This window comes from Neodiprion pinetum, chromosome 5, assembly GCF_021155775.2.
Source record: "Neodiprion pinetum isolate iyNeoPine1 chromosome 5, iyNeoPine1.2, whole genome shotgun sequence".
Taxonomy (NCBI): Eukaryota; Metazoa; Arthropoda; class Insecta; order Hymenoptera; family Diprionidae; genus Neodiprion; species Neodiprion pinetum.
In genome coordinates this window covers 21198409-21221828 of record NC_060236.1, presented here as the reverse complement: position 1 = coordinate 21221828, position 23420 = coordinate 21198409, and the positions used below count along the sequence as shown (strand labels likewise).

At 40.7% G+C, this 23420-nt stretch overlaps 2 protein-coding genes and 1 long non-coding RNA gene across 6 annotated transcripts; 2 read left to right on the top strand and 1 right to left on the bottom strand.

Moving 5' to 3' along the window:
* The first annotated feature begins 1897 nt into the window (after positions 1 to 1897).
* Oli (Olig family) lies at positions 1898 to 6539 on the top strand. Of its 4 annotated transcripts, none has more exons than XM_046629905.2 (5): positions 1898 to 2675; positions 2775 to 3050; positions 3263 to 3501; positions 3841 to 4067; positions 4189 to 6539. In XM_046629905.2, exons 2-5 carry the CDS (start codon positions 2910 to 2912, stop codon positions 4437 to 4439), a joined length of 858 nt encoding a protein of 285 aa, XP_046485861.1. In that variant the 5' UTR covers positions 1898 to 2675; positions 2775 to 2909; the 3' UTR covers positions 4440 to 6539. The 4 variants fall into 4 exon arrangements, with proteins under 4 accessions (XP_046485861.1, XP_046485858.1, XP_046485857.1 ...); XM_046629902.2 differs by having other exon boundaries at positions 1901 to 2314; positions 3257 to 3501; XM_046629901.2 differs by having other exon boundaries at positions 1901 to 2675; positions 2780 to 3050; positions 3257 to 3501.
* Positions 6540 to 7968: 1429 nt separating this feature from the next.
* LOC124220672 (uncharacterized) lies at positions 7969 to 8547 on the bottom strand. Its single transcript, XR_006883645.2, has 3 exons — positions 8400 to 8547; positions 8171 to 8277; positions 7969 to 8091 (listed from the first exon to the last, which is right to left on the bottom strand). It is a non-coding gene; the product is annotated as an uncharacterized lncRNA (long non-coding RNA).
* A 5326-nt stretch (positions 8548 to 13873) lies between these two features.
* Positions 13874 to 22956, top strand: Axud1 (AXIN1 up-regulated 1). The gene is made up of 6 exons (XM_046629895.2): positions 13874 to 13970; positions 16206 to 17394; positions 17980 to 18266; positions 18333 to 18749; positions 19167 to 19847; positions 20109 to 22956. The coding sequence occupies exons 2-6, from the start codon at positions 16227 to 16229 to the stop codon at positions 20556 to 20558; spliced, it is 3003 nt and encodes a 1000-aa protein (XP_046485851.1). The 5' UTR covers positions 13874 to 13970; positions 16206 to 16226; the 3' UTR covers positions 20559 to 22956.
* The last annotated feature ends 464 nt before the right edge of the window (positions 22957 to 23420 follow it).

Here is a 23420-nt window from a genome sequence, read left to right as displayed (position 1 = left end):
TAAATGATTTTTTCCGAAATTGAGATATTTCTAGGCGAATTCTATAATAATTCATCGATCATGCGACATCTTAGAATCTTTTTATTACACGTGCAGCTTCTAATTTAAATTTTTATTCACGCATTGTCGGGATGATTCCAAAGATTCAGTATTTTTAATTCAGAACAAGTCGATAGAGTAATTACGGATGAGATAGCCATAGATAAGAGATTAAAAAATTAAAAGATTGAAATATAGTGTTCACACGTGTTGAGAAAAATTTTTATTTCTTCCAAATTAATATTCACAAACAAGTTATACAAGTACAAATAATAATAATATCGACATTCCTTATGTGACATGGGAATAATTGTCAAACAGATATGCCAAAAAGATGCATCGGTAACATTTATGTTATGTTGCATAATTGTCAATGGTCTATTTTGTCATATCGTGATTCTATAAAATTAGAGAACAAAATTTTTGGAGTGCCAGAAGATCAATCTACCGGCTCTTGACGAACAATCCTTCTGGTTTTGCTCTCCCTCCAACAATTTCATCTTTTTCTCGCTTTTGATACAGCTACAAAAAATACTAATCCCCCATCTCTGTGCATATAGCCAAACGTGTTCAACATGTATGTACATTAATGAGCAGAATCAGTCACAATCAGTTCAGGAAATGGAGCGTAGCTGAGCCTCCACGCCAGGAAGTTGAACACCCTTACCTTTCACCAACCTCTTATAATTATCACGAGTCACCAGTCCCAAAATATATCCGATCAGTGGCTGTGATCCCGTTAAAATTGGAAGTGAAGGAAAAGGGAAGGGAAAAAATGAGAAAGGAAACTTCGAAACAGAACAATATTACACGTGCACAATGTAAGCATCGGGAATGATAAAGTTATTGATTCACAATGACAAAAAAAAAAAATGGTATTGATAGTGATGAATACATAAGTGAAGTCTTGAATGAAGCAAGTAAAAAAATCGACCAAAATTTAACATTAAAAATAACGATAGTAACAATAAAGGCATAATTTTTATCAAATATTTTCCCGTAAATTAAATTCCCAATGGACATACGTGCAAATCCACTTTACAAGTATACGTACATATGTGACACAAGCTCACGTATATACATATGTATAAGGGTACATAAATATTATATATATTGACAGATGCGTGAGGAACAATGAGTAGGTATTGAACGAACCATTCTACGATCGATTTCATGCGTACAACCTATGCAGGCGTATTATATGCTATTCTACATACTCTCTTCTATACATATAATATATATACTCGTGTATATACGTAGAGTGAGATTTTACGGTGCAAGAATATTTTTTCTGTGAAGATCATCGTACGATCGGCTACTCCTAAACAATCATTAAGTACATTTGAATTTGCGGTCAACTTCTAACTTGCGTCGTATATGAATAATTAGTAGAAAAAAAATTTAAGTCACATATATATGCGAAATGTAATAACAATAATTAACAAATGAATATTGACATCGATTAATAGAGATGTTATACATCAAATTATCCAAAAATACTAGAAATAAAAAATTCAAAAGGCATTGTGAATGGTGAACAGAAAAAAGAAACACCCTTCTTTTGAATTGTAAGACTTGGAACAAATTTTCTTTCTGCGAGTAGGTGTAATTATTATCAAAAACGAGAGAGAAAAAAAACACGAGTTTATCACACAGTCGGTAAGTGATCTCTGTTTCTGAATAGACGTTTTGCAATGGACGGTACATAAGTTTTAGTGTAGGTGACGCTAGGTGTCGGTCGAGCGCAGCGTCTCGTTGTGGCATAGCAAGCGCTCTCTGGTCGAATGAGATGATACTATAAAGGGGGTTGGTTTATTTAATTCTGCGTCATCGATGCCGTGGAGTGGGGAAAACGACGAGGCCTGAGGGAGGGGAAAAGACACACAACAATAAACCCTGCCGTGGTGCCGCTCCGCCAAAACCTCGTCTCTCCATTACTCTCTTTAATTTACAACATATTATCATAACAATAATCATAATCATAATCAGGGTGTCGAAGAATCCTTTGAACATTATTTCAGTTTCTTTATAATTATTTTTTACAAGCCCGTTATAAGTGCGCGGTACTTGGTAATAAAATATCTTGAAATGCGTTCGATGAACCTAGGCGCGCCGCCTGTAAGGATCAGGATTAAACGCAGCACCCCGTGAGCTGATTCGAATGTAAAAAAAAAAGATGAAGTATTGAGTAAATCTAACGATAGCAATAACAACATTAATGATAGTGACAAAAATTTTACATCAAAATGAAAGTGAAGTGATCTACATGCATGCGGTATATAATATCCTATATATTCATATACATGAAATTAACGAGACTTTGATCCGCAAAAGACTCGCGGTTATCTTACTCAATCTATATATCTATCCTTCCCGTGTGCTGTGATGTTCTATTATTGAAGGGTGGCGTGCGGAGCACGGATAAAATGGCTGTGATTAACCCCAATAGGCTATTTCATCAGTTACAGCGGTGAAGGTTATTTTTTTCACCTAATGCAAATACAATTCTGATTACTATCGCAAATTGTCAGCGCTGACGAGTCAATTCAAAGATAAGAAAATGAGATAAAAGCAACGGAAAGAAATAAATAACCCAAGATATCAGATGAAAAAATCAGGGAGAACTGGACGGGGCGGTGAGTAAAAACAAAATAATAATAGGCAAATTACCTTAAACAATTTCTTATTTATTGCAAATAACATAATTCAGTTATTCTGTGTGTCTTTTGTTTCAGATCAGATGGTTGACACTGGTTTTCAGAAGGGTTAAGCATTACAGAAGATATTCCATCGAGTCATTTTCGTTTCCTTGGTGTTTTCCTTCGTTTCTTCTCACCTCTCGCTTGTTTTCCTTAGTCAATTTTTGAATAATGAGATCTTACGACGGTGAAAGCAGCTCGGGTGACGAAGACGATCGCAGGGAGGGTGGTCCTCACGATGCTCACATTCAACAAGGCACCTGGCAACGGTCTTCGTCCCATCCAACATGGGCGTGGGATCATCGAGCCGCTGTAATTGAATTTTCAAACGACTGTACCTGTCAAAAATTATAATGTTAAAAGCAAGAGCAATTTTCAGCTTTACAGTTATTTTTTACCCTGATTCGTCAGATCTGAAAAGTCCTGCGAATCTTGCTGAAATATCTCGATTTTGGAACGCGTCCAATTTCGTTGGTATTTTTCCGATCTCCGTTTCATTTAGACAAATTTTTTCCCAGCACCAGCTGCCGTCTCAGGGAACAGGGTCACTTGAGTCGATGGTATACCCGCCCCCCGGAGCCTCGCATCCAAGTACAGGGCTATCCTCGTCGACAGGCTATTCATCGGAACACCCGCAGGGAACAGCGGGTCGACGAACACCCCTGGGAGCTGTAGGTCTCGGTGGATTTTACTTCCAACAACAGCCGCAGCCGCAGTCATCTGCGGCCAGTTTGTCCGACGAGAATAGACCCGACCACGAAAGGTATGATGCACTTTTTCTTTAGTATTCTGCTTCGGAGCAAGACGGATCAATGATGCAGAAAATTAAAAGAATTCTCAGATTGTGTTAACTGCGAATGTGTTGTAAAATGGCCGGCATCGTCCACCTCGCGATTTCAACATCAAATTTCGGGAGCTTGCGATTGAGTTTTCTCATTTCTCTTGTTGATTCACCATCTCTAGGACTGATAGAAGGACTTATGATGTTAGGTAGCACGTTTTTCTCGTGCAACCGAAAGAAAAACAGACGGCGGAGTCCTCACCTAAGATGGAATCTGCGTATGAACTCATGATACCGTTACAAAATGATACTATTTTTCAGACCTGGTGTATCGCGGCTGAATTGCAGTCCCTCGAAAACCAAAACAACAAGACAGGGGAAAAGCGTACGTCTGAACATAAACGCGAGAGAACGCCGCAGGATGCATGACCTGAACGACGCCCTGGACGAACTTCGTTCCGTTATACCATATGCTCACAGTCCATCCGTGAGAAAGCTATCGAAAATCGCTACCCTGCTTTTGGCAAAAAATTACATACTCATGCAGGGTGAAGTTCTTATTTTCTTTATTTCTTTTTAATATATCTCTGCAGTGAATTTTTGCGTAATGTACATCTAGCCGCAAGCGAAATAATGAAAACAATTTTCTTTTTCTTCGTTGGTGAATAGGCAACGCTCTTGAGGAACTGAGACGTGTCATTGCTGTTCTCCAGTCGCCGCATGCGCACACAACCGCCTTACCACCAACCCCTGCATCCTACGATCTTTTGCACGGTTTTCCGGGAAAACTGTTCCAGGGAGTTCAAGGCGTGGTTCAAGGAACCGGTACGGTGAACGTTTCCACGTCGAACTCTTCTCAAGCAGTAAGTGCTGGCGGTGGGCTGGTGGACAGTGGCGGCGGGAGCGGCGAATCGACGTAGGAGAAATCGTCAAGAGAAATGAGAGTCGAGTCGGAAAGTAGAGCCAAGAAGTAAAGTATAGATATATTACGCGCTAGAAGTTATTTAACAGAATTATATAACATGATAGAAAAAACTAAGGAAACTAAGTCAAAGACGAGAATTTGAATTTACTAACTATGTACGTGAATACAATATAATGCGTATCATACATGATACAAGTGAATTAGCTGAAACCGAAGAAAGTACTAGCTGGTAAGAAAATCTAGTCAGTAAATAACAATGATAACGATAACATTGATAAGAAAATCAAGAATGTATAGCAATAAGACGTCCTGCAAGAACCGTCGTCTCTAACCAATGCCGTATTTTTTTCGTCCGCGATTGATATTTTAGAGAAACGATGGTAAAAAAATTCTGCAATCTCCATGAAAAAAATTTCATTGAACCAGAGCTTCCATGTTTTGGTATTATACGTAACAGATTCTTCTCGTTTCTTATTCAACTATTCGATACACGATATAGTATAGTCAAGGAATTGTTGGGTACTCTAGTTTTGCATTATTTTGGTTTTGGCATTAATATCGGTGATCATGTGGTCGATTCGAGAACGAGATTCAAATTTTTTATAGCTTGAAAAGTGAAACAAGAGAAAATGAAAATGAAATTGAAAGTATTATCTATTTTCTAGATAAATTCCGTCTGCAACACGATAGTCAATATAGCATGTGATATATGTCAAAGTATGCATAATTATTGTGCATACAATGATAAAGGTAACAGTACAGTATGTAATAATATGTCGATGCCCTCTAATCACTCAACTTTAGAGAGGCTAAATACAAAAGATTGAACTTTGGCGTGACGATTATAATCCAAGTAACTCTACGGATTCCAATGTTAAAACAATTATCTTCTGTACTTTTACGCAGAAGTTAAATGTTAGGTCTTTTATAATCAGCCTTTCTGAAATGAAATGAATTTTATTGGGGTCCATCGATATAGTGTAACGTTTTAAAGTTTAGCGATGAATATACCGAAGTTTAACGGTATATCCAATAGTATTATATTCAATAAAGAGTTATCATAATTTATACATCGATATAAATAATATGTATCTATAGATACAATATTTCATAAAAAGAGTAATATGTACACGTCAGCTTGTTTACAGAGTTGCGTATAAAATAATTTTGTCAGAACTGTTCGAAGTAATTATTGTCGATTGGATAAAGACGTAGATTTTAGATGTAAATCGAATCGTTGTAGAATATTCTAATCAAACGGCCAACGCATTTCATATACATATTACCGTGCACATACAACAGGCTGCATGATTGAAAAGTATAAATACTTTGCCTTGTATCAGCGACAATCTGCTCTCGCTGTTTTTTTCTGCCGTGTGTATCGAACATCGGCGTTTCTGAAGCGTGGATACATATGGAAAGCAAAATAAAAATACACAAACAATAATAACCTGGTTTACATACGAATCGTACGATAAACAGTAAGCGGATGATAACCGTGTCGAACCTTTGAGGATCCTCTTATGACTCAAATAGCAGTCGGTGTCGAGACGAATAAAACGAGCCCCCATAGTCACATTTGGTTAAACTGATCGCGAGATGTCGAATGTTTCAATTTCAGATTAACTAACGTATCACTAATTATCTAAACAAATAGCAGACGACACCCGTGCGTAGCGTAAGTCGCTCTGAAATTTCAGACACCAATATCTCGGGATCGGCACGTCCCAAGTCGACGAACGAGGACTCGGTTTGTTCGGCTTAACGCTAACAATTTCGTAAATGATAGAAGAACTGTAAGACTTGCACGAAAAGCTGAGTAAATATTTTGGGACTATGTAACATAAAATGCGTTAAACCAGTGCCGATCAGGGCAGTATATTCATTGACTGAAGATATGTATATTTAAGAGTACAACACAAAACACTGCGACAGGTATCGCATAAAGTGCAGTGATTAATATAACGGTAAACATAAAACAAAGTTTGAAAAATTACTCGAATCGCATTATCATGCATAAGTAAGTAATACTATTGTTTGTAGATTGTAGTAGATTTCACTGTCTAGTGCTCAAATAAAATATATTTAACACAAATCGGAGGACAAGTTTAATATTGGCGGTAACAGGTATTTCTACGATGTGAATAAAAATTTGTCGGTGAGTGCAGTTGCGATTCGAACTCCTTCAACTCGAATTTGAAATTAAAAATATAAGCGAGCGTCTGCAAACGGACGGAAAGTCAAAGGAGCAGCTTGAAGCTGAATAATTTGAAAATTGAAATATCGAACACTACGACGGTTCACCAACGCCTGCGCGGCAGCCACCGACCATACACCTAGAATGCTGATTGTGAATTCTATTCCGATTGCTGGCGTCGCGTCGAACGTTGCCGGGAGGGCCGGGAGGACAAGGCGGCAGGGGCAGGAGTTTGTCGACTCGGTTTTCGGGGCAAGGTGGAGGTAGAATCGGGTCGCGGTGGGTGAGGGAAACGATCGCTAGCGCGAGGAACGGGGAGGGGGGGGGGGGGGGGGGGGGCGAACGGCGCAAGTGCGAGCGGCGAGCAGCGGCGTTGGCGCTGGCGTTGGTGGGATCAAAGATGGCCGAGAGTATCTGCGTCATGGAGTGAATTCTTGAGCTCCCTGTGACCGAGTCGACAAGAAAAATACGGTGTTATTCAACGGTTCGACTGATAGAGTACCTGCCGTTTTTCGGCATTCGGTGGCTGGCTGATAACGGCGTAACGTCAGGCGCATTATGCGCCCGAGAGTGTGTGCAAATCCGTGTACACATGTGTAAATAGAGGAAGAAAAGGAAAGATGTAACTCGACGGTGGTTTACTGTATTAAGGTTATAGAGGTGAGTTGTGCTCCAACGATTATCGCTAATGCGTATATTTTCACCCCGTTTATTAACCTTTCGACACTGTGTCCTGCACCGTTCCGTTTCTTAAGTTAGGATGTTACAAAAAAAAAAAAATACATACCATTTCGATTGGTACGATAGGTTATAATAACCCTGACAGATGACTGCTTTGACTCTGTCGGTCGCCCTCTGTTTCCTCTTAATTCACACCGATAATCAGGATTGTTCCTCGATCACTTATCAACTCCTTCGGCTTAATCGACAATAAAACTTTCACATACCTTTCTTTAGTTGCCAGCACGAGGCTCCCTCACGCTATTCCTCGCATTCTTTCCTCCCCTTCTCTTGTTCTCGTTTTTCTTGGTACGCTTTTTTCATTTTTCCCTTTCTTCTGCTTTTTACGTTGAGTGAATAATGTGATCAGTACCCTTGTTTACTGTCCGTATATCAAACACCATGCTCGATTTATGTCCGTCTGTTCGTGTGTATATCCATCTATCTACTATCTAGTCATCTTTGCGTTATCTTGTTCAGTTGCTATATTCATTTTCATTTATTTATACATCTAACCATCGTAAGAAACGATTATGACGCTCTCGCTGACCGGTATTCAGAATAAATGTTCCATTCCGTTGCCCAAATATGTGCTTTTTGTCATCAAACTAATTTAAGAAAACTATCCATCATCGTTTATCTTTGTCAAACAGTTATATTTATAATCTATGTTCAAAAGCAGATCGTGTAGTCATTTTCTGTTGCTTCGATTCACCGTGTCACGTACACTCTGTAGCAAACGTTTCACCCATTATGAAGGACGTGTACAACAAGATGATAAATACGATAATATATTCATAAATACCTACCCCCAGTTTCCTTTCGATGAAACACGGCAATTGATTTTGCAAAATAATAATCATTGAAGTGGATTAACTTTTTGTCCACTGTAATTGTTGATCAAATATTTTCGACCCTGAAAATCATAGGGATTTGTTTAACTGATCAGAAGGCTACTTCCTACCCTATAAATGTTCTTTTCAGCGAAACCTGATCATTTATAAGGCGTTGTTTAATCGAAAGTAATATTATACAAACATGATTTGTTTTTGACGAGAAGATCACTGAACCATATTTGAAAAGAAATTTTATTTCTGTTCCGTTTGGTATTCTGTTTTTGTTTTGATTATGACCCGCATAAACAGGCGACGCAGGAACTTTCCTTGTAAAACGATGATTGTACCAAACTTGCTGACGGCATTCCATATGCAAAATAAATAAAAACGTACATTGGATACAGATTTGTTATTCCAAAACACAGACAATATTATCGTTGTTATTGTGACTGCAATTATTATTATGGATATGTAGCAATTACATGAACTACAGAAAAAGATGCCTGAAATGCATTACCAGATTAGGGCTAATAGCAGCTTCAGAAATGAATATTCCCATGACTCGGTACGTCATAACTATACTTATTTGAAATTGGAAGTTGCATAACCGTACATTACGATACAAATGCGCGAAGTAGGTGATTCTCGCAGGTGAGGGTAACAAGAACATGAGTGCGAGGATCACGTACGCGCACGCGTATCCTATACTATTTTTTTTTAACTCGATTTACGAAATTCAGTGTGCGAAGTAAATCATTCTCTACATTCAGTGCGCTAAGTAGTTACTGCGCGTAAATCGGGCACTTCGCACACTACCAACAGGTATTAGAAATCGAATTTCGCACACTGAGTTGAAAAAAAACCTGTTCCTCTTATGTTGTTTTTCTGAAAGGCTCACAACTTGTTGACAGAATGTGTTGAGGAGGTGCCCCTGTCGGTTTCGACGTTGACGTATATATATATCTCCAAATATCGAAGTCCACGTATCTCAAACGCGAAAAAGTTGAGTGTTTTTGTTCAGAATTGCGTATAGAATGAGGCTGTTCAGCCCTTTTTCGCGTTTGAGATACGTGGACTTCGATATCTGGAAATATATACGTCAACGTCGGAATCGACAAGGGCACCTCCTTAAAGACTTGAACTAAACCGTTGAAATTGCATTTTGAATTTTTTTTTAATTCTGTACCATATTCCAGTTTAGATATCAGTTTGGTTCCTCAGGAAGTGTTGAGAAGCGAGTTTCTTAGGGTTTCGAAGTAAATTTTGTAAAAAATAAAGAATCAAACACGAAACCAAACGAGACATGTTTTACAGACTTCGTACAACTTATAATAGCCCTTACGGAAAATCCTCAAGTATGGCGTGAATTCAAACCGTCGACTTTTTTCTTGTGGGAACTTGGCATTATCTATGAGTCGGGGGTACGAATTCACCCTCAAATTGAGATTTTTATCCGTAAGAGAGATTGGACTTCTGCAGCGAAATCTCCATGTACAAATAGTTTCTGACATTCCGGATGATTCAAAAAAGAAAAAGACAGGGAAAATACTGACACAGAACGCAAATTAATCAATATCAAGTGAAAGTACCTTATCCAATAAAACAATTGTGAATAAATAGTAGGGTGTGCTAAAAAAATAATTTTTTTTTTCAAATTAGCATAAAAATTTCGGTAGAGCATCTCAAATAGTATATCTCATCCAAATGTGAGCTCTTAATATTGATATTTAGAGATGCCTATATTGGTTTTCCCCTTTTCCATTCCAATAACACGTAAGGAAAATCAGAAAAATTTGGACTTTTTTTCTTCTCGTAAATGGCTTGACTTATAAACTATCTTAATACAGATTAAATTCACACTATTTGCGATGTTCTACCGAAATTTTGATGCGCGTTTAAAAATAAAAATAAAATTTTTTGGCACACCCTAATAAATAGCGTTCAAATTTAAGCGCCGACATCTACTGCGCAAGTTCAACTATTTAATGGGACACATGTATATTCGCATGTCCATCCATATACGTGTGTAAAATGAAACCCATACAGGTATAACACAGTTCGGCGAATAACCGTTCATTATAGTGTCCTCTTTAATTTTTTCCGATGGGCTAGGTATTCACTCCCTTCTGCCAGATTGAATAGCCCTCCGATTTTTTCTAACCTAATTCTTTCCGCCAATCCTTGTGTTTCTCACGCTTCCTCCTATCAGTTGGACCCGGAGTCCAGGAGACTTTTAGTCTCACTCCCTCCAGCTTTTGCGAAAGTCCGGACGCGGTGGTTGAGCTGGTTGCGGGAAGGTGGTGACACGCGCGTGGAACACGCTCTGTGAAAGCGCACACGTCCCCCTCCCCCTCGGCCGCCGCCACCGCTCTTCACTCCGTCACGCTTCTGCTTGCGCGTTGAAAGATTGGGGCGCGAGGGTTGCCAGGGCAACCGGCGGCATTGATTCACCCCCCGATCCGCGTACCCCGCGGTCGTCGCGCACCTAGCCGCCCCCCTTCCCTTTGAGTGCCCTAGCCACGTCGGTCCTTCGCCCTCGTCCTTCTCTACCCTGTATACAGCTATAACCCACGCTCGACTCCTTATGCGCCAGGAATATGCACGTATAGGTATTTGTTTTCTTGTGTGTATGCTTGCGTGTGGGTGGGTCTTGAGTGTGTGTCGATCCAAACGTCACTCGTTATATACGTGTAGGTATATACGTGTATACGTAGATATGCATTCGTCGCCGTGGAATCGAGTAGAGTGGATTGCTCGTCGCTAGGCAACTGATATACACATTGTGCCCATTGTTGCCGGTTATATGCGATGTGTCTTTGTATGTGTGCACTTGTGTTACATACCTCGAACGTATGCATAGATAGGTGTATGAAATTTTGACGCCGCATTTTTTTTTCTTATCCATTCTAATCGTAGCGTACATTGTGTGTATGTATGTATACGTTACATAGTTGATGTACTGGCATGCGACGATGTACACACTTAAGCGATGGAAAAATAATGTGTTAATAAATATAACACCGCGCGGAAACTCTTGTACTACATGCTATACACGCTGGATCCTGAACCTCTCGTTGCTCTTTGCTTTAACCTTCAACGTTGCAGGAAATTTGCAATTCCAGCTACAAACAAGTTGGAATATCAAAACGTCGTCTCATTAATAAAAAAATTTTTTTTTTAAATCTCGTCCTCGTCTTCATACGCTGGGTTACTTTCAACACTTAGTTATAGGTTATAGGTTAGATCGGCTTTTATAGAACTGAATCGGCGTTAAATTCAATAACACATTTCTAACACGCACACAAAAACGACCAGAAAATCAACGAAAAACAAAAGCATTCTTCTAGTGGTTACAATTTAACCTCTTTTCATGATACGATGCACGTGAATAAATCAATGCTATGTGTACGTTCATGTGTGTGTTTTGCCATTAGCACCAATTATGTGCATATCCTGCGTGCGTGCAAGGATGGATTTGTATGCGTATAGCTGGTGCACACGCAGCATGAGACGTTGATATTAGGAATGGTCAGTTACAGAAAGATAGGGCGAAGGCCTGAGTGTGAGGTAGCAGGGAAGAAGGGTGGGCGAGTTAGGTGGAGGTGGAATAACGCGGGAAACGGGATTCGCGCCGTAGCGATAAAGACGACGCTATATTGACGCAAGTCGCCGCGTTGCCGGGCTGCTGCTTCATGAAGTCTCGGATGACGAATAAAAAGGATAAAAAAAAGTAGATACGAAAGACGAAGACGATTTCAATATTCTATGAATGCGATATGCGATGTAATCAAGTAAACATAACCGGAAGTTTACATGCCTAGATTTGTTCGCATATTTACAAAAACTATCGGAAATAACTAGCAGATAAACAGTCAGAGAACAGTGAAAAATGACAAAGAGTAGTGTCCACAGGAGAATCTTAAAATGTGAATTCTTTAGATTCCTGGCCTTCCGATCATTTTTTTTTTGAAAATCCCTTGGTCCCCTTTGATTCCGTCTGTCGCTCATCCTTCCACCCTCTCTTTCTTTCCTCATTTTTCTTCCCTGTCTCTTTTCATCTATTTCCTTTCATCGCTTGTATTGACAGCCCTTGGCTTCCTTGTCGTATTTATATGTATGTAAATACATACGCACGTTTTTAAATAGTGCGTAAGTGTACATATTTATAACCTTTTAGCAGGAAAATAACCCCAGAATTTATTTTCAAACTGGGACGAAGAAGAAAAGTCGCAAAAACAAATATAGTTCCCGTAATAAACGTCGATTTTTTTTATTTCACCCCAGTGTGCAAACGAACGGACACATAAATGGAATGGACAGAATATGGCACTGATTTGAAACTTCGGTTATCATTCTCATGATTGAAAAATATCTGGTTATGGAAATATGATAATACGTAACGATAGTGAGTCCGCCAACGAGAAAAGCCCCAAGCTTATTGTTAAATGACGTATGTATACATACATGTGTAGTACATACTTGCCTCGGTAAATATTTTTTCAGTATCACTGGGTCCACATATCATACGTCGTGAGCGAATTAAAAAGAAAACAATGCCACGAATGAATTAGATTTCTACAGTAGCACTGTATCTTATCCCTACTCATGTCACAGACTGTATGGAATCGATTTCAACGAATTCTCGCAGGTCAATATCGAACAAACACATCGCAGGATATTTCCGTTCGAAATTTTATGAGGGGCTCGATCAGAACTCGCAAGCTTCTCTGGCCGCTTCTAGCTTGCGACTAGCTTGCAGTAGTGGCGGACTGTCAAACTGCAATATCTGCGGATCTGTCCTTCGGAAATCGGTCGGATGAGGCCTGTTGGATCCGTCTCGACACCGGCTTCAAGATAAACCGGTTAATGAATTTTTGAATCAACAAGTTTCGAGATTATCTACATTGCAGACACTCAGTGTAGAAACATCACGAAAATTCCTTTCCTTTGTAATCCACACGATACCGTAGAGTCCTCTCGATGGACATTTCCCGGCTCCGTACCACAATTTGCATATTGTAGCAGTAGTGTACGCTACACAGTACGACCCTCCTCATACAGCCGAATATGGGTCGATTCTTTCGCCGCGGGTTTTCCTCCAGTATGCATGAGTACCCACGAGACAGCCACTATTGGCGGTAACGAGGAGTTTACAATACGTACACTGAATACAGAATTGCAAAAAACAAAATCGTGTAATAGTGGCAACAGTTGCAAACATTATCATCCGTGTGTCGCAAGGTTAAACTAAGTCAGCGATCCTAGTGTTCTGAATAATTTTGTACTCCCATTGTACCTCCTTCCGGATATCATATTCACGTTCCGCCATCCCTTCACCGGGTTGCCCCGGCGTCTCTCGCTAGGCAAACAACTCCTGCGTCTCATTTTCGACTTTGCGCCAAAGGTTCGAAGGAAAGACGGACCAGCGTACCGGTATCTCTGCGCAGCTTGTACGGTCGCTCGGTGTCCCCGTCGACGCTTCTCCTCACCGCCATCGTCGTCATCGTGGTTATTTTCCCGGAGCAAAGGGCAGTGACGATGGTCGCGCATGCGCGCGCTCTGCGCATCGGGCGTTGCGCAGCGCTGGTTCGTTGACACGGCACCGCGCCGCACCGGCACTCGGGGTTACTACACGGGGAGGAAGCCCGCGCTGTGTGCCATCCGGCACCCCTTGCGCGCCGCCTCGATCATATCACTGGCGCTTTCCATTCCCGTTGCATTTCACTCCGAGATCACGAACGCGTCGCACATAAGCCAGGAGCAGCGGTACGAAGTACGAACTCCTAGTAGTCCATACATCCAGTAGTATATTACACCGTCACCTCGGCCCTTCTTCTCGTTTCACCCCGACGTAAATCGACGGCAAGCGAAATGGAAATTTAAAACAAAAATAACCACCCTATCAGTATCAGAGTTTCGTGGTTAGGTCCGAGAAAGCGATAACTTGTATTTTCTTCAGCGCGTCTGTCACTCCGTCGTTTTATTGGGAATATAAAAATCCGAATCCAAAATTCTCAGGCGCAGATCGAAATCGTGATTATATTAAGGAGTTTATTTTGAGCCAGCTTTCCATGCTTTGTTTTTCTTTTTTATCCTTCGTTTTGTTCGTATTGCTGTCGACAGTCGGTTTTATCGATTTGGCGGGAATTCAACTAACACCGCGGCTATACTCTTTGTACATGAATTATACCCGTGTACATCGTAATAATGGAGTACAGTATAATATTTCTTCGAGTGACACGGAAGTATAAAAATTGATTGGGAAAAAATACTGCAGAAAAAATAAAAGTATAACAAGTATTGCAGAAAAGTAAAATTTTAATCTTTTTCACATCAACTTGAAAAACAGAAACACAAGTCTTGCGCAATTTTGTAAATCAGATAAAGGTAACACTGTAATTGTAGTAATGGCAATAATGATAACTACAATTGATCAATTTAACGCTAAAAATTTTATCAGCATTTATTTTTTACAATATAGCATCTCAATATTAAACATATATTTATATATATGTACATATTTCAATTTGTTCATAGATATGTATTATATATATAAAACATATTTATAAACAAATTCAAATGTGAGTACGTAACAAAAAAGAAAAAATGAAAGACGAGGAACTAAAAGGACGCATCGAATCGAAAAATTCCGATCTCTGAAGGTATTGCGCATTCAGTCAGCTAGAATAAATCTGAAAATGAAGAAAGTTGTTTATGAACTAAAAGAGCCGAAGTGATTCAGGTTCACAGTGGTGTCTGTATCAAACAGCTAATAATAATAAATATTTCGTCAAGTTATATACGTATAAAAGTTTAAAACAAATATCAAAAGTACTGAAAGAAGAAAATCAAAATACTTTGAATTTGGAAAAAGTCAATGTTGAATCATTTCATGTCGCTCGACTTCGTGTTTCTGCGCAAAAATATTTTACATAGATAAATATCGATATGTATTGTCGTAAAACGGGCTCCACGAGTGTTTTTTCAAATCATTTACACCACAGAAACTTGAAAACATTTTCGAAAGTTTCACTAAATAGAAATCCTCGTGATTATGAGAAAAAAGGATGAAAGTAATATGTGTTTGAGTTGGCAAAAGAATAGATTTATGTTTGAGAATGGTAATGATAATAAAAAGATTACTTGGGGTCCAAGGCTATAGTAGAAAGAACATGGGAAAACGAACGAAATAATTAGGAGGTTCTGTATCGTGGGTCTCTAACAAACCGGCCAGCCGGAAATTGTAACAAATAAACGAACTCCCGAATGTACAAACAAAGAAATAAATAAATGTCACGGATTCTGCGATCTGTCGAATCACCACTAAACAAAGTAATAAAATCGCGAGTACGGATAATATGCACACCGAATTCTGGCGTCATAGTACCTCACACTCATCTTCCCCTCCTAGAATCAATAATCTCTCTCTGCCTCAGTCTCACCAACTCACTTTCTCTCCTTTCCTCCCACTCGCACACTCGTGGTTTGAATTAAAGCGCGTGTTAGTTGTGCGAACGTGTTTTGGTCTTCAGCGGATTGATTAGAACAGGTCGAAACGATGGTCCGTATGGTCTTGCGTCCGTACATGGAAAGAGGCTTCTCCTCGTCGCGTTTCTTTCGAAGAAAAAGAATTGAAAAAGAAGTAGGTAAAAGCCACAGTGAGATATCGATATTCTTGGTCCCCAATCCGGCGAAACGCAAAACGAAGCCGTGGCAGTATATCACGTTAAATTGTACAACAAGAATCCTGCCTGCAAGCGGCGGGAAACGCGCGGCACTGCCGACTTATTGATTCCCGTCGTCTCCTTTCTCGAGGGAAAAAAGACAGAGAAAGAGTTTCGGTGTTTACCACAAAATATTTTTTTTCCATTTAATTCGCTAATCTTCAGCGGGAGAGAGAGAAAGAGAAACCCAATGTCAAAAAAGCGCATCTCCTCATCGAGTCCCTTGTCTAATTGCATCAGTCTTGAAATTTAAGGATTCATCATGGTGTTGTGATCTGTTTCAGTTGTGCGCGATCCACAGCGATATGGAATCGCTTTCGGCGCCTGACCGCGGTGTAAACGTGGACCGAGAAGATGCGAGAACATCGGAACCGGGTTCGTCTTCGTTAGGGTCGACGACAACCGAAGGCAATCCTGAAAGCGGAACGAGTTCGTTGGTACCTGAACCGAGTGAGCATCAGCAAGCAATTTCAGTTCCTGCCGATTTCCTGCCGATAAAAATGGAGATAAAGAAAATGGGGGTTGAGATATCGGACGAGAGGGCCGAGCAGTTGAAGAACGACGTGAGGAGACTGTCGCCGGAAGTTGTGAGCCTTAGGGAAAGAACCCTCGGTGAAATATCCTTGACACCAGATTCCACCTTCTACGAGGTAGCGAGCGATGCCAACGATGAAGAGATTTCAAACGAGCAAAAAGGCTCAGAATCGACACCCAGCAGTGCCGAGAAGCACCTGATCGCTGAAGAAGACCTTCGAGTCCAGCTTTCGAGGCACCAAGAAACGGAGCATGAGTCGTCGTCGTGGTGGTCCCGAAAAGTGAAGTGCGATTCGGAGGTTGTTAGTGGTGAGGAACTGGTGATGATCGCGAGAAACGATGAGAAGGCTGAGAATAGTGAATCCGGGAGTGTTGGTGAAGTCGAGTACGGTGTTGGCAGGACTGAGCAAACGCCCTCGAGTCCGAGGGCTGTGATTCAAAAACTCGTCGAGGGTGAGGAAATAGTCTTTGCTGGTGCTGACGTCGCCTGCGTCCAGCTCCAGGCCTCGTCGATGACGAATGGTCTCGACTTTATCGTCGCCTATCCGGAAGCAAGTCCCTGCAGCTCGACCGAAAGCGCTGAGGACCCCCTTAGGGACGCTGAAACCGAGACGGACTCGGATTGCAGCTCTGAGCCCGCCGCGATCTGTGCCGCGACGGAGCCCGTTGAGTCGCTTCAAACTCGCGGCGACTCGACGGACATAATCGTCGACTGCGACAGGGTTCAATCGGACAGACCGCAGACCTTCACTGAAGATTCGGCCGAGAGTCTTGCCCTCGCCGCCGGTGCCGGGGACGAAGTTAGGTCAGATGGAAGCGATTCTGGACTAGGCGGCGAAATCGCTGGCGAACCTGGACCAGCTCCTGCCCCAGAAAGTGACTCGGAAACTTCCTTTCTTGACAGGATACCCAACGAAATACTCTCTAATAAGGACAAAGGTAGGTTTCGAGGTTTGCGGGATGGTAATAGTTCGTTACAGCAAGCGGACATTATGTGACATAGCTTCTGCGCGGAGCGAGGAAATTTCTTTTGTTAGTCATGGTCTTATTAGCTTTCGAAAATAGTTGGTTGACACTTTTTTTGATCTTATCAGAATTGGAGTAGTCACCAAAACTCGGATCCCCTGTTATACGAAGGTAAGTTTGGAGATATTACAAGCCACAGTTTCGAGGTGGGCAGCAACTTGAGCGGTGTCCACCATTTTGCTAAAAAACAAATAACAAGTCAACTGCTAGTGAACTTCCATAAACATTGTACGACATCTAACGGCTGATTGTTTCCTCGGATCCAGCCGAACACTTATTCTGTCGTAACGTTTCGACCTCGTTTGAGGCTTTCCTCAGACTATTTCGATAAAATACCAAATTTTCAGCGATAATATCCTCAGCTAAAATTTCTTGGACGAATAAGATGTTCAAAAAAATCTTCGTTCATTACCTCTGACACTACCTAATTGGTGAAAGAAATTTCTTCTGCGCACGAGTACATGGCGCATAACGGACTTTGTTTTTCTTCGTCCAAAGCGTCCGAACAACTGGAGACCTTTGTACCGGTCAAAGGAGACGCGGAAATGATGACTGGGTCTGAGGTGCAGAGGCCCGACCTCTTGGCGATCCCGATACTCCCTGCACTTCAAAGTCCACCGAAAAGCAACCTGAAGAGGCGGTTGACCGACTGCATGGAGGGTGAACCAGACGCGAAGAGGTTGAACCCTGACGAGTCGCAGAAAAAGAAGCGGAACATCCAATTCGACGCGGTGACGGTTTACTATTTCCCGAGGGCGCAGGGTTTCACCTGCGTGCCGTCACAGGTTAGGATTAATGTTCTATTACTCTGTTCGGTGAGTTACAATACCCGCGAATGATGTCTTTGTCAGGGAGGAAGCACGCTTGGCATGAGCGCGGCCCACACTCATGCTGAGAGGTTTTCGCTGACGGAACACGCGGCCGAACAGCGGCGGATTCACCGTGCCAGGCTAGCTCAGTTGCGCTCAGAACGGGCTGCGAACAACGTTGTTGAAGCTGCTTCGAGCTCCGAAGATCCCAGTGACGACACCGACGAGGAACCCAGTGACACTGAGGAACTCGACATTGACAGCTACTACTTTCTCCTCCCTGTTCCCACCTGGCAGAGACGGGCCCTTCTCAGAGCTGCTGGGGTGCAAAAAATCGACACTGTCGAAAAAGACGAGTGTCGTGACATTCGGGCCAGTAGGAAACACTGCGGCTGTGGGTGCAAAGGCTATTGTGACCCTGAAAGCTGCCCTTGCAGCAGGGCTCACGTTAAATGTCAGGTAAGTGAAATGAGATTATTATACTTTATCGTCAAAATATCCGCAAACCATCCTTAACCGGACCGGAAATGATGTGGAACCAATTGAAACCCTTTTCAAGTTACCAAAGCTCAATCGGTAGCACTTGAAGCCCATCAAACCAATCGTGACCTCACTCGGAGAGTGATCTCAAACTTTTGATACTGCTTCAGAATCACTTAGAGATCATCGGCGATGGCATTGGAATTATCAGATCTTGTTCAAACATAACTTGAATACCTCAACAGGTGCCCAAAATCTGCGGGCAATGTTTTAAGACGTGTAAGATACAACTTCGAATCTGACTGTAACAAAAACCGGTTGATAATTGAGTGCAGCTCGAATCAATTTACAGGACCCTGAAGTGACTTTGTTAAAAAAAAGATTCATCACCCTCAGGTGGATCGTGCTGGTTTTCCTTGTGGCTGTTCGCGCGACGGCTGCGCGAACAGTTCGGGCAGGATAGAGTTCAACCCAGTAAGAGTTCGGACGCACTTTATTCACACACTGATGCGTTTGGAACTGGAAAAGAAGCACCGAGACGAGGACTGCACTGACCTTCATGACCTTGATGCGCAGCGGGGTTTGCCAGTCGGCATGGATGGCGTCGAAGGTTCCTGCGCGGTGAATGGAGGCGGGTTTACGACCTTGCACTACACGAACCCTCCACAGGAAGCCGGCTCCTGTCAGCAGCCCGAGATACCGGGGACCAGGGAAGACAGTCTGGACTTGTACGCCATTCGGGATGACTGTTACCAGACATGCAGTGAGGATACCGTTGATAGCGGAGCTCAAGGTCAGCCGCAGCACCACCACCACCACCACCACCACCACCATCATCATCACCAGAGAAAGCTTCTTCATCCAACCGAGTTTGTGGGTCCACCGTTCCAGCAGTTTTCCAACGGCGGAGACGCGGCTCATTCTGTTCAACAGTTCCAGCAGAACACCTACCAGGACTACCAGTCCTACCAAACGCTCCCGTCTACTTCCAGGGGACAGTTTCATCATCAATTTCAATCCGTCAGTCACACGCCTCAAGCGTTTTCTCACTATGGCGGCTACGTCACGGATCCCATGGTGATCATCAATACAATCTATCAGTGTTGCCTGCTGTTGTCGAGGGGATAGCCAATGTTCAATAACTTTGCAAACCACTTATGAAAGAGTCTTTTGATGTCTTGCAAATTTTGATTTTTGAAGTTCAGTGACGCATCGAAGATCCAGTGTACCTGAACCCGAAATACAGACATTATGGTCAACCCTTCGACCAGTTTGGAACGCGTCACTTTACAAAGCAGCTAGATTTCGCGTCTAATCAGGGCGGATGTTATTTTCCAGGGTGCCGGTAACGTGGTGACATCGATGTCGGTTGCTTGTCACCAGCAGGCGCCATCTAATTACGAAACAAACTACGTCCAGCAGGACGAGGGCCCGCCGTCACATTATACGAACCTGAACTCTGTTCAGCAGCCAACAATGAGCTCAGTCCACCATCAGCACCACCATCAGCATCACCAGCAGCTCGGGAAACTTGAACCTTTCTCGGAACTGCTGGCGGGTCGTTATTCGTACTACGGCGAAGTGGAGTCGACAAGTCACCAGATCTCGTACCCTACGATGCAGCAGCCTGACAAAGCAAATTCAGAGGATGACAAATCGCTCCAGCATCAGCAGCCTGAAACCAGCCAGCCGCAAATGACAGGACAGCAAAACAGCGGCGAGGATTGCAGTGACGAGAACTTTGGTGAAATTATAAAAAAATCCATGGTTGAAACTGTCTCAGCGTAAGGTCATGGAAACTGCTGGATGATACAAAGGATCTTAGATATTTTTATAGGTCGCGTCGCTTCGGGAACTTCGGCGTCTGTCATGAGCAAACAGCCCGACATGGATTTTCTGGTATCTGGTGACAAAAAGTTTCGGAATAAACAAAATTGGCGTTACAAAAATAGGATTTCGAAAGTCATGCTTAAGATCCTTGATCCTGCACGAATTTTAATGATCATAGATGTCAGGTAAACGATTGCAATTTTCAATCCTTGATACTGATCGTTGAAGTTTTCTGTAATTCTCTGCAGACGATACGATATTTCGGTATTTATTTATGTTGTTACCTTTGTTCTTTGGTATTGCATATTTTCGGCTTGGATGTCGCAGTTTCATTATAGTTCCTGTTGATCGGGTTTTTCAGCGTTCTTTCGTCTGGGAGAATTACGGTAACATTTTGAAGTGAATTAATGTTGTAATTACCACATCACGGTATAAAATGATGAATACACTCATGCGGTTGTTACATGGCACAAATGAGAAAAATTATATTCTTCATCCGTCAGCTTGTTCTTTTTTTTCCGTTCGTTCGGTGAGTAGGGAATACAACAAAAAAAAATTAAATAAAGGTTTGTATAATAATGACGGTAGCAACAATTACACATATATAATATGTATTATATAAACGATCAGAAGGGCAGGCTGCAGTTTCAGCAGACCAACTAAACATACGACTTAGGATCAGCATATTATAGATATATACATACGTAACACGTGTATATAGATGCATATTTACATGTATTATATAGTTTGAAGTTTATTGAATTCGAATTAATATTGTACTTGCATACATAAAATACCTACTTGAGGCAAAAGGTCGATCACGTATTCAGACACTCGTTGCATGATCATGAAAATCTGTAAGACCGATAATCCGTTGCGCGTTTCGAAAATATTGGTTCATGTTTTTTAACCGGAAAACATATTTGCTCCTCAACACTAACGAGTAGGATCTCCACGATATTTTTCAAGAACAAAAATTGGATCATAGGAAGATTAGTCTTGGCTTTTTTTTTTTTTTTAGTGACGCAGAATCATGGACACAGATAGTGACAAATTATATTACGTACATTCTATACCAATCTGTACAATTCTAAATACGAAGCTGCGTATATGAGTAATGATAATAATAATGAAAATGAAAATTACTACGTGTTGTGATGGAAAACTAAAGAAAGGCAGAAAGCGATAAGGATCCAGAAAAAGTTAGTCATGGAGTGACGCAGCTTTATTCTTTATTTGTACAATGTGACAATCGTTGAATCCTTTTTTTTTTTAAACACTCATAAAATATGCCGCTGACGAATTTGGTCTCGAGAGGACGCTGTATACAGTCTGTAACAACCGAGTGAATTCTCACTTATTTTGACTATTACCTACGCTTACGTATTACTAACTCGAAAGAGCTACTGATAGCGCAATTCTACATGCAATCTCAATCAGGAACAGAACCACAAATTTTTCGTTTCATGCGAGAATAACGGTAGGAAATGTATACGTGCACTTTCTGACATTAATTTTTCGTAAATAAAGACTTTTTTCAGATATTCTTATTTGGTATTGCATTTAGAATGGCTTTATCAGTAGCTTTTTTGCTTTAGTGATGCATAAGCGTATGTAATAGTTAAAATAAGTGATATTTTACTTGGTCCGTAAAGACTGACTAGAACATCCTCTTAACATTGTGAATAAAACAAAGAAACAAGATTGGTTTGTATTTTCTTCTTTGCAGCCAATTTTTGTTCTTTTTTATGGCCGTAATTTTTTGTCGCATACACAATCCGCTGTGATACCGACAGTTTGTGAGGAAATGATCATTGAAAAAATTTTAAAAACACTTTATTTCCGGAAACATTCTTGTTTTTTTTTTTTTTTTTTTTTTTTTAGTTCGTATTCTTTTTTCTCAAATATTTGAGTAATAGATACTTATACGATAGAGATTTATATCTACAGTACATACAGAAAACAAAATAGGGAGAGAGTGAAATCGCCGAAAACTCGACTACGAATCAATTTTGACTTGGCAAGAGTAAGAATATAATTAGAATTGAATAATAATGATGATAACAATAACAATAATAATGTTAGTTATTCAAATTATATAATATACATTATACGTAATATTAATAGAATTAAAAACGAACAATAATAATTATAATAGTAATAATGTTACTAACTTTATACGATTCAATGTATTTACATTCAAACATACTGCACACAATCACATTGTAAACGCATAAGTTATTATTATAAATGCAGTGATTGTCACTCGTAGAAAAAAACTCCCATCCCCTAAGCAAGTAAATACTGCAGATACTAAAATACTAATACTTAGTGCTAAACTTTGCTGATTCGCTTAGCAAGATATTAACAATAATTTGCTCTGGTTCTACACAATAAATCATAAGGATAATGATAAAAATAATAATGAAAATAATAATATTATGATAATAATCGTAATAATGATGATGATGATAATAATAATCGTACTAACAACAGTAATAACAACAATAATAATATTAATAGTAATTATAATCTTAATGTATACAAGTAGTTGTAGCAGTATAAACGATATCGTACGGATCTTATAGTGTAATTTTAGAAATGAATAGTATACATATACATATATTAAGGTGGTCCTTAATTGGGGCTCGGAAAGTTTTTTTTGGGACGCCTTCCAAATCTGTTCCGAATCATTAGAAAAAATTTATGTAGTCTTAATACTCTACGTCAACTGAAACACGTGCCTCTGCGCTGGAAGTTTTAAATGTAAAATACATGTAGTTTTTATAACCAGTTATTGCGTTTTGTATGACTTTGGTA

Excerpts from the sequence above, each read along its gene's own strand:
- Axud1 (XM_046629895.2), top strand. The coding sequence starts at position 16,227 with ATGGAATCGCTTTCGGCGCCTGACCGCGGTGTAAACGTGGACCGAGAA. Across the intron at positions 17,395-17,979 it reads ACTCTCTAATAAGGACAAAG|CGTCCGAACAACTGGAGACC; the intron begins GTAGGTTTCGAG and ends CTTCGTCCAAAG. Across the intron at positions 19,848-20,108 it reads GCTACGTCACGGATCCCATG|GGTGCCGGTAACGTGGTGAC; the intron begins GTGATCATCAAT and ends GTTATTTTCCAG.
- Oli (XM_046629902.2), top strand. The coding sequence starts at position 2,910 with ATGAGATCTTACGACGGTGAAAGCAGCTCGGGTGACGAAGACGATCGC. Across the intron at positions 3,502-3,840 it reads AATAGACCCGACCACGAAAG|ACCTGGTGTATCGCGGCTGA; the intron begins GTATGATGCACT and ends ACTATTTTTCAG. Across the intron at positions 4,068-4,188 it reads AAATTACATACTCATGCAGG|GCAACGCTCTTGAGGAACTG; the intron begins GTGAAGTTCTTA and ends GTTGGTGAATAG.